The sequence below is a fragment of the Folsomia candida genome, unplaced genomic scaffold, assembly GCF_002217175.1.
Source record: "Folsomia candida strain VU population unplaced genomic scaffold, ASM221717v1 Fcan01_Sc003, whole genome shotgun sequence".
In the NCBI taxonomy this organism is placed as follows: domain Eukaryota; kingdom Metazoa; phylum Arthropoda; class Collembola; order Entomobryomorpha; family Isotomidae; genus Folsomia; species Folsomia candida.
The window spans coordinates 12,210,643-12,226,000 of NW_019091195.1; the positions used below are offsets into that span (position 1 = coordinate 12,210,643).

At 38.6% G+C, this 15,358-nt stretch overlaps 1 protein-coding gene and 1 non-coding gene across 3 annotated transcripts in view; both read left to right on the plus strand.

Moving 5' to 3' along the window:
- The window catches only part of LOC110846608 (two pore potassium channel protein sup-9), a 38,219-nt gene extending 23,401 nt beyond the window's left edge, over positions 1 to 14,818 (plus strand). Inside the window, exons 4-12 of one of the 2 annotated variants that reach the window (XM_022093413.2) lie at positions 2,733 to 2,798; positions 2,858 to 2,951; positions 8,306 to 8,391; positions 8,471 to 8,542; positions 8,638 to 8,724; positions 8,841 to 8,909; positions 9,142 to 9,173; positions 10,728 to 10,775; positions 10,883 to 14,818. In XM_022093413.2, coding sequence (XP_021949105.1) covers positions 2,733 to 2,798; positions 2,858 to 2,951; positions 8,306 to 8,391; positions 8,471 to 8,542; positions 8,638 to 8,724; positions 8,841 to 8,909; positions 9,142 to 9,173; positions 10,728 to 10,775; positions 10,883 to 11,305 — 977 coding nt within the window. In that variant the 3' untranslated portion in view covers positions 11,306 to 14,818. The other variant, XM_035849654.1, reaches the window with a different exon arrangement.
- On the plus strand, positions 11,462 to 11,533 carry Trnat-cgu. The gene has a single exon. It is a non-coding gene; the product is annotated as a tRNA-Thr (tRNA).
- Positions 14,819 to 15,358: the final 540 nt, after the last annotated feature.

Sequence of the window (15,358 nt, forward strand, 5' to 3'; positions counted from 1 at the left end):
GAAATCAAGACAAAACAACCCACGGGAAATATGAACCTGTAGGAAGATATTCCTTTCAAATGCGACTACCTGGGCGCCCGGCAGGAGAGGTGGTTTCTTTTTATGAAGAATTGTTGAAGGTCAAGCTGAGTCGAGAAGAAGTCCAACTTGCCTTTGCTTTCTACTTCTTTGATGAAGGTTGTTGGAATTGTGCACATCCCTTTCATCACCGCCCAGATTGTGATAAAAATTTGAACAAGGCCCTTCATGATATAGCTAAACGGATGCACGAAATAAATCATCCCCTGACCGACGAAGCTCGAAAGAAAAAGCTTGAAAGGAAATTGCTGTACCAGAAACCGGGGCGCCCCAACTAAAATAATAAAATTTAATACAAATTCTCTAATTATTTATTGAATCACCTTGAATTGATTTTTATATTTACAAGTATTATAAATATATTAAAATTTGATCATACATAGTAAATATTTGATTACGTGCTCGAATTAAATTATTTCATTCATCACACAGTTGAATTCACTTATTTGGTTAAGTTTTTAAATATGTGTCTGCATTTTCCCCTAAAATCTATGTTTTGGTTAGTGATTAATTTTATAAAAGAACGAGCATTTCCACCCGTCCGCTCTACGCTGCGGATTGTTTGACAGCAAATCGTCCGCTTCCGTTAGCGGATGATCTGCCCAAGGTAGCGCATTGGTGGAAATGGACTTGGAGCGGAAAATGTAGGTGGACGCTGTCGGACGCTTTCCGTCGTAGGTCGCTCACGACTCACGGCAGTGGAAATCCAGCTTTATTCCCATTGTCATTTTGTTTATTGTTAGACTTCATGGGTGGGTTCCTTCATTTCGTGTGAAAACCTGGCTCATTGATGTTGCACTCAAATATCTGCGTAGATACAAAGTCTGACTTTTGATACTTCAAAAGCACGGGTGCTGGAATTATACGACTGAGAGAGCTCTTTCTCCTTGATCACAAAGTTCTACTGTTGTTCACATTGGGATGTAACCCGTGCCCACTAAACCCTGTCTATAGGAGAGCAAACAGGGTTCAAAACGGGGGAGGTCTATTGCTTTGAAGTGCAGCTTCCCTTTCTCTGAACCGTGAGCAAATATGTTGGTTTTAAGATACTTTCATCTCTCTCATCTCTCATTCAATTTTCTCCAATGCTTTCACAATGCTGGATGGACGTAGACGACTGCATAAGGATCAACTTGTTTGTTGCTCAGACAAAGGTGATGCGAAACAAGATCCTCCAGTCCCACCCTTGTTTAGAAATTAGTTTTCGGATTTCATCGTTGTGGGGATTTTGGATAACTCTCCTTGACTCCACTTCCTGCTAATGTTGAGAACCATGGGATTTTTAGAAAGCAATCATGGGTATCACTTAAGCAAACGGTACTTAAATTTATTAGTACACCAAATTTTATTTACTCTGTAGTTTAATATGTAATTGGTGCCATAAAAGCAAAATTTTCTGTTTTAATGAAAGTATGATAATCATCGTGAGAATTTTCTAAACAGACTTATGGAAATACAACGCATTCATTTACTAAGTCAGGTCAGGAATTGTTGGCTTTTTGGTCATGAATATTAAAACCGAGTTAATAAGCAGCGTTTGACTATAAACCAAAGTCACCAGCAAGTTGGTCAGAAGCCTCTCCAGTTGCCAGATTGTTTCATCCCAAAATACTTTCCTGCTCAGGTGGATTTAATTCAACCTCCCGACAATGACACCCATGTTCCCTATGTTCTAGGATTAACATCATTCCAAGGACCTGGACTTTCTCACATAAATCTATTCAGGAATTCCTTTCTGCCCGTTGTGCGTTAATCCATCTTCTTCGTTACAAGTGTTGGTTCTCATACTTTGCTGCAACACGACAGCCACTTTAGCTCTTCTAAAATGGCTTTCCTCTCTTAAGTTTCTCCCACCAGCCCCCAAAAAACAGATACAGAATCGGAAAACTTTTGTCCTTTTGTCTGGGATTGTAGTTGCACATGGGAAATTGATTTTATTGAGGCCAAGCATTTTCCAACGTAATCCACTCTTGTTTTTACACGCCCGACCACCATTACATCTTCAGGACTATTAGGCATTTTTCGTTCCGTTACTCCATTTTGATTTAAGGGTGCCACACGTGGAGTGAATTTGGAAAATGCAACGAGGATCGAGACCATTAACTTACTTTCAGCGACATGCAGCGTAATGGGTCCTCAATGATTTATTTTCGAAACTTGTTTTATGTTAAGAGGTACTTGACATCGTCGTCGTTCTGGACGACGCAATTTCATCCCCTGTTTTTATACACGAGTTCTGCCTTCCGTAGTTTTACTTGTTCCTCAAATTTACAATAAGCGTCGTTACTCAGACCATTGCTAAGATTTATTATTTAGTTCCAGCCTCAACATTTTTCTACTTTGTCGTTGAGAAAGTGAGCCACTAGTTTAAAACTTGGCCGAATAGATGGAATGCCTTTTCTGCTGGCTGTAAATCCTATACCAATAATTGAAGAATGTTTGACAGTGATCCTGAGTTATGAAATCTTGTCACTTATGTACGACTTTAAATTGATGAAAATAAAATCATACATTTTTCCCGAAAAGAAAGATAAGCATATTTACAAATGGAAAGTCGCAAACTCGAGTTGCCTAACAAGTTGTGGATTGTTTAAACTGTGATTCAAAAGAAACTGGGTGCGTTAACAAATTTATAATTTTATTGAATGTTTCAGGTTATGGTCACTCGACAACGACAACCACGGGTGGTAAATTATTCACCATGTGCTACGCAGCTATTGGTAGGTTTAACTCGGATTGGAGTTGGCCTCTGCTAAAATCTGATATCTTATTGTTCCAGGTATCCCTCTGGGGCTGGTGATGTTCCAGAGCATAGGTGAAAGGCTCAATCGATTCTCCTCCTTCGCAATACGGAACATCAAAAAGTTAGCAGGGTAAGTCCAATAACACGTCTTTGTCACACTCCACCAAACTTTCACCACTTGCCCTGCCAATTGTCTCACTCACTAAACGAGTCTTTTTCACGGGTTCTAAATTTCTCCTCCTTCAATACACATGCATAGTTGCCTTCTTGCATATATTCATCATGGCCAGTAGGACAAAGTTTTATTTCAGACTTTCAAGAAAAATCCGTTCATTAAGCCAATTTACGTCAAGGCTTTAGCTCCTCTGAATAACAGATAACAATCCGTCAGAAATAATACCCTTCAAGCACATTATTTGTTTAGGTAATACTATATTTTGTTTGGCAGCAAAGAAATATCAAAGAGTTTGGATAGTCATTTATAGAATTATTTTATTCAACATTGGGCCCTTATTATTGTTCGTCCTTTTGTGTGACATATTTTATATCTTCTCCTCAAACTCTTTGACTGGCTGCCGGTTTAGCGTGATTGCGACTATTTGGGACAGAAGTAACAAAACAACCATATCCAATTTACGTCAAATCGATCGTATGAAGCGGCTTTCCAGTCGACTGATTTGGAAAGTAAATTATACCGACTGACTATTTCAATTTTGCACTGTCTCTTGATCTTCCTTTAGAACATACCTACTACCAAATCCACGTCGGCATTTTTAACCCTGACAAATGTGGGGATCTGCGTGATTGTGTAATTTCTTTTTACTTCTGGAAACTGGATGACGCAAATCGCTCGTGTAGCACTGGATGGCCAACACAGGGCTCGGACTATACATATAGATGCATGGGAATTTTATAAATAAACTGAAACCATGTTTTATAGAAGCACTGAACGGTTGCGTGATATATTTATCAACTAAGCGATAATTGGCCAATGTATCTTGTGGTCATTTCCCAATAAAAAAATAAACACTCTTCTAAGCACAACATGGCCAGATTACATGAGCAACATAAACGGGCCAAATCGTTGTGATCTCTCTCTAATCACAACTGCCAAACACAGCGAAAAAGGAAATCTAGCAAGATAAAGGTTTATTTTTTTAGCCGACCTCTGGCTGGAGTTTGGTTTATTTATAGATGGAAGTAATGAGACGATATTGCTTAAGATTGTCGTAACGATGCGCAGCATTGGACCACAATTTGAAAGCAATTACAATTCGAGCAGAGATTCTTTCCAAACAAAACCCTCTCTCGACAAGAGGATGTGCTCTGACTGTCTTCACAAGAAATTAGACTTGAGCACACACAAAATTAGCAAGGATTCCTTCTTGCAAAGAATAGAATAGAAAATATAGAATACTTCGATAGGTGGTAGGATGCACTCACTCACAAAAGTCTGAGTGCTGGTGCCTCCTATTTAATTCAGTTTATTGTTGGATTAGAGATGAGGTAGGGAACGTGTGTATGAACATAAGGAGAGAGAAAGAGAATGCATCATGGCCAAGTCTAAAGAAACTTAACGACGTTAAATAATGGTGGGGCACTTTGGAGAGGATCAGGCCTTAAGCCCCAATCCAACATCCAGCACACTTCTCACAGTCCTCGGAGCGCAGTGAAAGAAAATTATGAGCAGACCGACCCATCGAAGAAATAAAATGAAGAAAGCAGAGGAGGAAAAATTCAGCGTTTACTCTTGGAATCCTTTGTTATTAGAAAGTGCGAGCATTTGACGGGAACAAACATCAAAGAGAAAATGTGGCGACTTGTTTTTTTGCGGGCGCAGTTTATCAACATTGGTGCCTCCGTTGTTGTCGTTGCTGTATCCGAGAGGAAATGACTTGGTTAGTCTCGAGCGAAAGTAGATTCTTGTAACTGACCGACACAGGTCAATTTATTAATATCTGTGCATCTGGAACTGTCAGAATTTAAGGTTCACTCACAGTTCAGAATTTAATGCTATTATTAAGTTATTTTAGTCATAAATTAAAAAATTGTAAACATGCAGACGTTTGTATAATATGTACCACGCCACGTCTCTACATACATACGTGGTAAATTTATAAGGAAACTGATATTCTACTGAGGGTGAGCGCTGACTACGTTTCTTTTGATTTTACGATAATCATATAATGTGTTGTCTCATTAGCAAGTTTAGGTGGCGAGTAGGGTGGATATTCTCTTCATAATTTACCGAGCAACTAAACATTTTATTAAGCTGTTTTGGTAAAGTCATTGAAAATGGTGGTGATTGCTTCTTGTTTAAATTATGTGAGGTGAATGATGGGCGAACCACTTATGTGTGTGTGTGGTTTGCGCTGGTTGGCGTGTCCCATCATTATTTTGAGATTATGTAGCTTTCTCCATAAGGGAAAGAAGGTGAAGTAATCTAATATTAACGGGACTTGAGAGACTACTCCTCTTTTAACATTTTCAGCCATTCAGCAGCGCAACATTGATTAATTGGGTTTCATCAATTTCAATTACATTTACGTTACAGGGATTCGCTTTTCTCTGCTTCCTCAGTCAGTCAGTTAGTGCAACGACGGCGTCGCTTTCACCATTACGTGTTGAGTAAAGCACTTATAATAACTCAACTAATGCAATTTTAAGCTCGTTTAATGGTGATGAGCAAAGGCCCATTATTAAGGAGTAAAAGTCCTCTATGCATCCAGTCTGTCCATCTGTTCCGCCAGTCGGTCCGTACGTCCTGTCGACCTTTAGCCATCAACCAAACAAACCATGTAAGGTGTCAATTTCATAGTATTTTGGAAGGTCGTTTTAGACTTAATTGTGGACGGGGATTTCAGAAATCAGCATATTTTCGCCTTACGATGACCTCGTTACTGCGCAATTATTTCACCCCTTCGTTGTGTCCGTTTAACTTGGTTTATTTAGTCTGATGTCTCCCTTTCAACGTGGCAGCTTTCTCCATCACAAGCATCATCGCAAACACTAACTTCTCTGAGCACGTTGATTAAAAAACTTTTATGTTCAACGTAAACTGAGCGGCAATAAAAAGCTGTCTGTCAATATATAGATAAAAAAAACTTCGGAACTCAATATGTAGATGGACAAGTTGCAATTGTATTCGTATTAGTACTCATCCTCCCTGCTGAAACGCATTGGAATGAGATTCATATGTCATGAGCAGCATAAAAAAGTATAAAGTTTTTTTCTTCAAATTATGCATTTTTGTTTAATAATATTTGCATGTGTGACGCATGGGCCAAGTGTCACTCTGGGAAAATGAGACAGTTGTCAGCAGATCCAAACCGTGATAAGTCGCAGTTCAGCTAGGATGATGGTGAGTTTTATTAGGAAACGAGAGTAATGGGGTGAAATAAATAACTTGTGAGTGATGAAGTGGTGATATGACTGTCATTTCGGAAACGTAGAAATAGGAATAGTGAAATATGGGAACAAGAAATGGGCAGGACGAAGGGGCTCAAAATGAGCATAAGTAACAAACAAACGGCTGTCAAGAACTGTCAAGAGGGAAAAGAAAGATAAATACGAAATCGACAAAAAGAAAGTTCCACCGTGCAGAACACACAAACTTCAAAAGCAGACAAATATTATCTCCCATCCGCGAATGTGACTGCTGCGCTGTGGGAAAGGAAGAAAGTACGTACGGGCTGCTTGGCAAGTCATCAATCACAGGGAGCGAGATTGACGTAGGTGGATAACAACAGGCCATGTCCACAGCAAAATCTTATTCAATGCAGTGTAATGTATTGTATTAGGAACCACCAACAACTACATACATAATATTGAATACGTAACACTATTAATCTCATACTTGTTTAACCTTTAATAAATTTAATAAGTATGAAGAAACGGGAAAATAAGTTGATGCCATCTAAAATTTGCGTACCCTCTATGTACGTGGAACGCTGAAGCAATTCCTAGTGCTTGAATGGCAAAAACGAATTGGTAATGGTGGAAAACGTGGTTATAACAGGATGACGAAACTTTAATTAATCTGATACCAGAGAAATCGTATGGATTAGGTTTATTGCATCAGAATAATTAATAGTCCACAAAGTACAAGCCTGAGGACCAGAGATATGATTACGACATTTCATGAAAGTTTGGATTTGCCAAATGACAGCGTGAGTCTCTCGTCGTTAAGGTCAATAGCCACACCAAAGTGGATGCTGGCATTAATCTTAAAGAATGTCGCAATGGCTGATCATTAGGCAGGACGGAACCAGGTTGAACGCGCTCATTGGCGTATGTATAAGATTGAAACGACTTCACTCGCAATTAAATACATGCCCACTCGCTGGCTGGCGACTGCAGGGAAAGTGTCCACGAAATTCCGCGCCTGGCATTAATTACCACTATCTTCGCAGTGATTAATAATGGAAGTGTAATGACAATTCTCGCAGACTCTTCGTGTGGGCAATTTTAATGGTCCCGTTCATTCATTTCGAGATGATTTGAAATATCCCTCACGCGCAGGAAAGGCACTATACTGCGGTCATAAACTTCATTTACTTTCCACTCTACTTTATGAAAATGTTACTCCTACGGATTGCTGCTTTTTGTTTGCAATTCAGAATTCAAACTCTGAGAAAATATTATGCATAAAATTATTGTTTCGAGAGGTACAACTTGGTAATGATTCCCGATATAAGATGACTCCGATATACATAATGCAAAGATGTCTATGAGGATGAGGATGGATGGTGACGCTGTTGGCCTGGGGAAAGTAAGAGGTTGTGAGAGTTTATGTTTAGGTGAACCACTCAGCTGTCCCTTGAACATAAGTGGATTGCCATGTTCTTCCCCCCGGATGCCTCAGCTGACTAAACTGGTCTGGTCACCTTCCCTTCACCTCCTCACCCTCAAGTTAACCAGTATTTGTTTACGGTAATAAGTTTGCTAGAGAGGAACTGATGCAGTGCATTCGGCTTAGACGTTTTGCACGGAAAAGTGCTTTGGGAGTTGGTATGCAAATTGCTTTTTGAATTATTCAGAATAGTAAACACTCCAGGCATGCATGCATGGGCATATACTTATGTAAGACATGCCTCTCTCGCTCCAGGTCGGGATAATAATGGTTAGAAAACAAAACAGAAGGAAAACAAGAAATAATGTTGTATTGTGATCACGACGAGATTGGACGGGTTGAGCTTGAATTTGTAAATTTAGAATAGAAAAGTTGGTACACAAAGAACTAAAAGTCTTTGTTCTCTGCATTTTCCATGAACCGTCTTCAGGTTGAATTCTGCTAATTTCACGTAGGACCTTTGCACCTGGAATAAATACATCCTTATGATTTTGATAATGCTTCCTAAACAGTACTTGTATGTACATGCAATATTTCCCTTCCTAAAAGAACCCACTCATATAACATATGCACTTTCAAATGTAAATCCTAAACACTACTCAAGATACTTATTGTTTGTTTATTTCTTACAGATCTCAAAGCACCGATGCGACGGAAACTAATCTAATTTGCGTGGTGACCACTTTGAGCACAATAACTATTGCGGGGGGAGCGGCAGGTAAGTAACGAAGCATTGAAAAACGATAGAGTTCAAATTCACTCTCAACGTTCTTTTGTTCTTGTTCTTTGTCCTCCAGCGTTTAGTCACTACGAGGGATGGACCTACTTTGATTCTGTGTACTATTGTTTTATTACATTAACGACCATAGGTAACTTTCTTACAAGATTTCAGCGTTACAAGGTCCACAAAATCATTAAAGTGAAGTCGTCTAAATTAATTGCGACGAATATTAATTTTTTACAGGATTCGGGGACATGGTCGCACTTCAGAAAGATCGAGCCTTAGACCAGAAGCCGGAATATGTAGCCTTTTCCCTCATCTTTATATTGTGTAAGAAAAAGTCATTTAAAAATGGCATACGATACTCATTTGAGCATTATCTAGGCCACGTTCACACTAAAACTTGAAAAGTATAGGAAGGTAAAAGTTGTCTTTTTGATCCACAGTCGGTCTCGCAGTGGTCGCCGCTTGTCTTAATCTCCTGGTCATGAGGTTCATCACAATGAACACGGAAGGTAAAAAGAATTCGTGTACTTGCTTATTTGCATATTTCGTTGCATCCTACTTGTGTAGCACAGTAGTTGACGAAGCCCCGTTCAGAAATACTACAATAAATCAGAAAAATTATTACTAGACCAACAACCACTGTATTCCGACCGAACCACTGTATTTACAGTATGCTCACTCCATCCGTGCTTTCTCCATTACAAAAGTAAAGGCGTTAATGAACGAAATTCGTATTTTCAGACGAACGACGTGATGAAGCAGAAGCCTTACAAGTAAGTAAAATACTTTCCTCTAATTCCAAAATTTCAGAGCGGATAATCATAAATCGAAAGAAATCGCAAGTAAAGTCGTCGTATTTGAGAATTTGATACACATTCAGTGCAGCTTAGCAGAAAGAAACGTGAGGAGTACAAATACGTGTAGTAGTTCTATTTAACATTGCGAGGGAGTTGTTTGAATTTCCTGTTTAAAACTTTATTTCGTCGACGAAAAATGATATCTTAAAGCTACTCTAAAAGTGGTTCAGAGCGGTAATTAGTAAAAGTCAAAAGAAAGTAATGGAATAAACGTTGGACCGTGTCTAATTTCTTAAAACGTGCAATTCCCTTGATGTACGATAGTACGATAATGAACTCTAAAATAAATTAGATTCCTTGTCCAGGAAAGCTCTCTCTTGGCTGCTTCGTATGGGCACATTTCGCTCCTCAGATGCAGGTCTGAGCAAGTTTTTGTGTAAAAAGAAATAAAGTTTAGCAGCAGCCTCTTCCACAGTCCAGTAGGCATACGATGTTTAAAGGAGGGAGCAACTTGGTGAGGTCAACTACAAAGGGTTCTGCGTGGATTCTAATTTATTCTCCATGGGCATTCAAACCTCCCCATAAGGGAGCCGGAGGAATTTTATAGCGTGTGCATTTTTCACAAGCTGCTCAAATATTCCTACTCTACTTTGTTCTTTTGACATTTATGAACTCGTTATTTTGCATTAACTGAAAGAGCAGACCAGCAGCAAACTTCATTTATGGGCTGGAACATACAGAAACCGGGCGGATGGTGCCGAACTATGGGTCATTAAGTCGCTTGGGGATGTCAGCAGTTACTTAAAAGTTCATAATTTACAGTCATTTCACCGTATGCCAGTTTACATTTTCGAGCTAAACTTTATAACTGGCCTAATTTCGCCTCACGAAAGTGGTAACTCATTCATACATATGTAGCTTAGGATAAGTGCTGGCAGTATGAGTATTATTTTAATTTGGAGTATGACAATTTTATATGTATTCGCACTGGTTTGTGAGGTTACATATCATGTATTTTTACATAGCAAGGGTTGCAATTCTCCTAAATAACGTGTCATTTACAGAATTATCATAACCATAATGTCACTATCTCAAATAAGTTGAAAAACCAGCTCCAATTATTCAGTATAATGGTACGATTTATGAAATAGGATATCGAAACGCGTATCTAAAACGTTGTGGTCGGCGATGTCAATGCGCTGTCTGTAATTTTGCACAATTGCAATTTCTCAGGGAAATCATGATGAGCAAAGATCGTCATGCGCTGGTCAATTTACTGTAATTGGGAACATAAATGTATGTATGGAGGACTTATGAAAGAAATGTTGGTTATTCGTTACCCCATTCTTGGTCCCACTAATGATTAGATCATCATTTCTACCCTGGACTTTGGTCGTGTTGTCGGGCAATTAGGGTTCCCCACATTCCACCTAAACTTGCTTAAACACTGGATAAAATCGAATGTCTAACAAAGTAACTACTGTTGTTTCAACATTTCGCCTAATTTTATTTCTTGTTGTGTCTTAACAGGCTGCAGCATTTAGTATACGCCTGGAGGGGGATGTGATCACGGCAAACGTAAGTTTGAAATATAAAATAAAAACGAGTTTGCTTTGGTTCATGCAGTTTTAATGCGCTTGATTTTCAAATTATCTGCACGATTTACTTTTGTATGATTCCAACAGGGATCAATAATTTCGGGTCACATGCCTCAAGAAATACCCACATCGGTGGGAGGGTCGTTAACGTCCGTGTGCTCATGTCGATGTCCTAAATGTCCTCTTCGACTCCCTTTCTGTCGAGCTTCATCTCGACCCCCACGAAGACTCACGCTCACCAAGTCTCCGGCAAAAATGACCCACATCCAGCCATTCGATAGGAAGTCAGTCTCTGTGGCAGTCTACCATCGTCATCCTTACCAAACGACAACAACGACGACGACGATGGCCGGTAGCGGTGGGGTGACTTCCGGTTCTTCCTCCTCTCGCTACCATGGAGTCCCGCTGCCTTCCGAATCCTTCGACCTTAGCCCCTCCCGCACCCCGTCCCCCATCCTCGAGCTCTTCGACTCCCCCTTCAAGGACTCCTCCAAACGGATGTCCGTCTAATAAGAATCCGGAGAACGAGTCCATGCGTGAGGGACTTACATGAGAGTAATCTTTTTCATGAGCGTTTGCATATAGAGCAATTTCCAAGAGTCAGCAGCCCGACACAAGTTCCACATGGAACAAGCACCCGTCAGACTCGCCCTTTTAACTGTGTCAGCCCTCTTAGCTCAGTCGTAGAGCGCCTGTCTCGTAAACAGGAGGTCGGGAGTTCAATTCTCTCAGGGGGCATTTTTTTCGAGGATTTTTTTGTCGCTCTTATCATGACGTTTACTTTAATGATAAGTTTAATGGATATTTTCTCTTCGTTTTGGTACGATTAATGCGCTAGTTTACAAATTATTTGTGAAACGAGTTCTTGAATTCACTTTTAGAAATTTAGTCATGAAATTGATTTCTCTCGGTATCAAAGTTGTTACTGTTTTTGGTATTCAAATTTTATACCGGTACGTAAAAATTTGATATGACAAAAGTTTAATACCCATAAGTTTTACTGAACGGCCCCGGTATTACTCATCACAATACCGGGGCCGTTTAATTATGTAACGCAAAAATATGCTTTTCTCATATGTAACGCAAATACCCGTAACGAAACGCAAATCTAGAACCTGCTAGTCGCAGACTACGAGGGACTGAATTACTCTCATGTAAGTTGGTGGTCGTATTTGAGGTGCAAGGTCCACTGCATTGGCAATGTAATAAAAAATAGCCCTTCCTTCTTGCATTTATTATTTACTTGCATTTCCCCAGATGTTCTTACTTGTCGCATTTTAAATTGGGAACATTTTACTCATCACCACGATCATCATTTATGAAAGTTGAGTTACATAATCACCAATTGCATAACACATGTGACATGAGGCGCATAGTCCTTACTTGTTGGTTTGGCTTTCTCCCAGTTTCATCCAAGCGAGCAGTCTATGTAAATCCACTTGATGATGCAGATGCTGCTGCAGACAGACTTAATATTCCTTGCATCAATTCTGTTCATCCACTGCCTTAAAAGGTTTTTTATTTCTTGAAGGCCTGTGCAGAATTTCTAGAAATTTTTGGGGAGGATCACGTGAAGTTTAAAGTTGATGGAAATTTGTTCCATTATGTAAACTTTTCAGTTCGGTGCATTTGAACGATAAATTCGCATTTAGCTATGTACACTGGCTGCGTAGACACTTTGTGCATATATATCTTAGGTATATGTATATTAAGCTTGGAGTACATGTTACCAGCTTTTATCTAATGCAACCAGTGTGCATACTTTGGCTTCCAATATTATCTCTTTTTTTCTTTGGTGAGCCCATAAATTATCTATTGTAAATACATTTTGAGTGGTGGCCACAGCATAATTTCAGTCCATCCGGATTGTAATGTAATGTATCATCCTTACTGGACAGGGAAAAATGTGATGGGAGATGTATGGAGAGAATGCTAAACATACACAAATCAAGTACAGCCAACGACGACAACGAAGCCAACCAGATACCAGGGAAAAGGACAGAGCAATAAATTATCCAAAATTGTCCAGATTGTGACTTCCAGTCTCGCACAAAACGACCGAGTAAAGTATTGATTGGCTACGTCGTCGTAGTTCTGTCTGTATTACATCCAAAACCACGAACCCAACCCACAAATTTGTGGCATTGGATAATAATAAGTTTTCTAAGTCAAGCGAATTCGGATCGCCACACACGAGTTTATTTTATTTTCTACAGACCACAGATTTTGGCATGGAAGGTTGCTTTCTCTCCTCACCATCAATAGTTCGTTGCCCATGATTGCTTCATATTCATGTTTATTCAGCCTATGTTTGGCTAATGCTGGGTCGTATGCTAAAAATCACACACCTTATTACACTCGGGTTGGCTTTCTCTATTTGGAAATAAATACGAAATCCAGACGTTAATTATGAAAGGATGTCCATGCCTTGTGTAATGAATTTTTTGAAGTATCGCTGCTTGTTTACATATGTAAATACACTTCGAATTCATTACTCCCATAATTGTACCATGAAGGAAACCCTCTTAAGATTTCGAAGACCAATTTCAAGGCGTCCCACAAAATTAATAATTTGACCCATGTTTTTAAAAAAATACACAATTGTAGAATAGAAAGGCCAACTACGTCATAAAACATAATTTTAAGACTAAAAGACTCTGTAAGGACTCAAATTCACGGTTTGGATACATAAATTAGAAATATTTCAAAAAAGACATTTTTATCTTTGTCCACTTATACATGACACCTAGTCAGCTTTGGTTAGCCCGAACCAGGATTTAAGTGATAAATAGTATTTTGTTTTTAATAATTTTTAACTGTATTTCTATGAAATCCTTCCATCATGCATTATGCTTTGCCTAGCTCAAAATATTTACCCATAATTTTTAGAGTTATTTCAAACCAAACTTCACGACAAGTTTCATCAGCATTCATTATAAACTTTTGGGGCACTGGGGCCATCCTCTCTCCTTCTTTGTGAAACTAGTTTAGGGATGCAACGTCAATAGCAACACTCGCCTAAGTATTTGTACCCCCTTCTGAACTTATTATTTGGTAAGTCATACAAAATTTCACTTTGGATAGGTTGCATGAGCAGTGCAATGAATGAGCATGGTCGGCCCCTTAATTTCAGTCAACGTATTTGCGTAAGTACTGGTTCGGGCTAAAATTAATGAATGTCGTCTCTCTACTGAATTAATCGTACATAGTTGTCTACATTTTACATAACATTTCACGTTTGGCTATTTTAAACACAATACGTACCTCAGGTCTCAACTTATCCAAGTGAGTTAACAACGTCGCCTGTTAGTGAAAGTTATAAAATTATGCAGGATATACATATTATGTAAATGTGTAATAATGAAGATGTTCGAAGGCCTATAGGCTAGCACTATATATAGTTTTGTAGCACACTCGCAACAGGTAAAAACACACAAGTATGTATGTACAATAGCATTTTAAATTATGTACTTTTTAAATTATTGGTAAAAACAACAGCAAAATCACAACTACACAACTTAAGTTTTAGGAGTCTCGAACCAAATTCTAACAATAATTACACAATCGTGTGAACCTTCAATGAATTTAATTGTCTGTGCATCGTGTAATTTTATTTAATTGATCCCATTTGACATGAGAGTACGGGTGATGGTTAGAATGGTGGTTAGAAATTGTCTAGTTTTCGAAAACTTTGTATAAATTTTTGCATTTCATAAATATATACATTAATTTTTAATATCATACACGAACAGAAAATAAACAGATAAAATATGCAATTTTATGTATACATACATAAATAATCTCAAAATATGATACAAGCTAAATACTGTTAAACTACAAACTCAAAAATTGATAAGCAAAGGTGAGGTAAATAAGTTATGTATATATGAATATTATTCCAATTTGCTAGATTAATGCCCTTTATGCAACTTACTGAAATCTAACGAAATATATTACTTACACCAAAAAATGAAAAAATGTAACATAGTGAAACGAATAAAGTTCGAAAATAAGCCATCCAAACTTTGAATTCATTTCTTCTTTAGAAAAAATAAATCCTGGCTTTCATGAGAAAATCAATTGGGATATAATCGTATTTCGCCAGTGGCATAAAACATTTACTCCGCAAATGCATAAGACGCCTGAAATTTGTTCTACAGAGTTTAGATCTGGATATCTGCAAAAATTTTCCACTAAGCCATTTTTTAAAAGATTCCGAGCAAGGTATTTCTGCAACGCTGTTGAGATACGATGTTGATGTGGCTAACGATAAGTAATAGCCAGAGGACATGTACCGATAAATCCTTAAGCATTATGAAAACTGAAAAGGTACTTATTTTCCAGAGATTTTTTCTGGCTAAATGTCTCCCCCTTGGCTGTATAATAATTACCTAAGTGTACAACTGACAAACGGGTAGAAATTTCACCCAGAAACATGTTACTCGTCGTCGTGATACATAAATTTCTGTACATTCTGATCAGCGGGCGGGGAAGGTTTTCGAGCGAGAATCGTCGTGGAATTGGTCCAATTTCTCTTGGCACTGCACTTATTGGCAGCCAGAA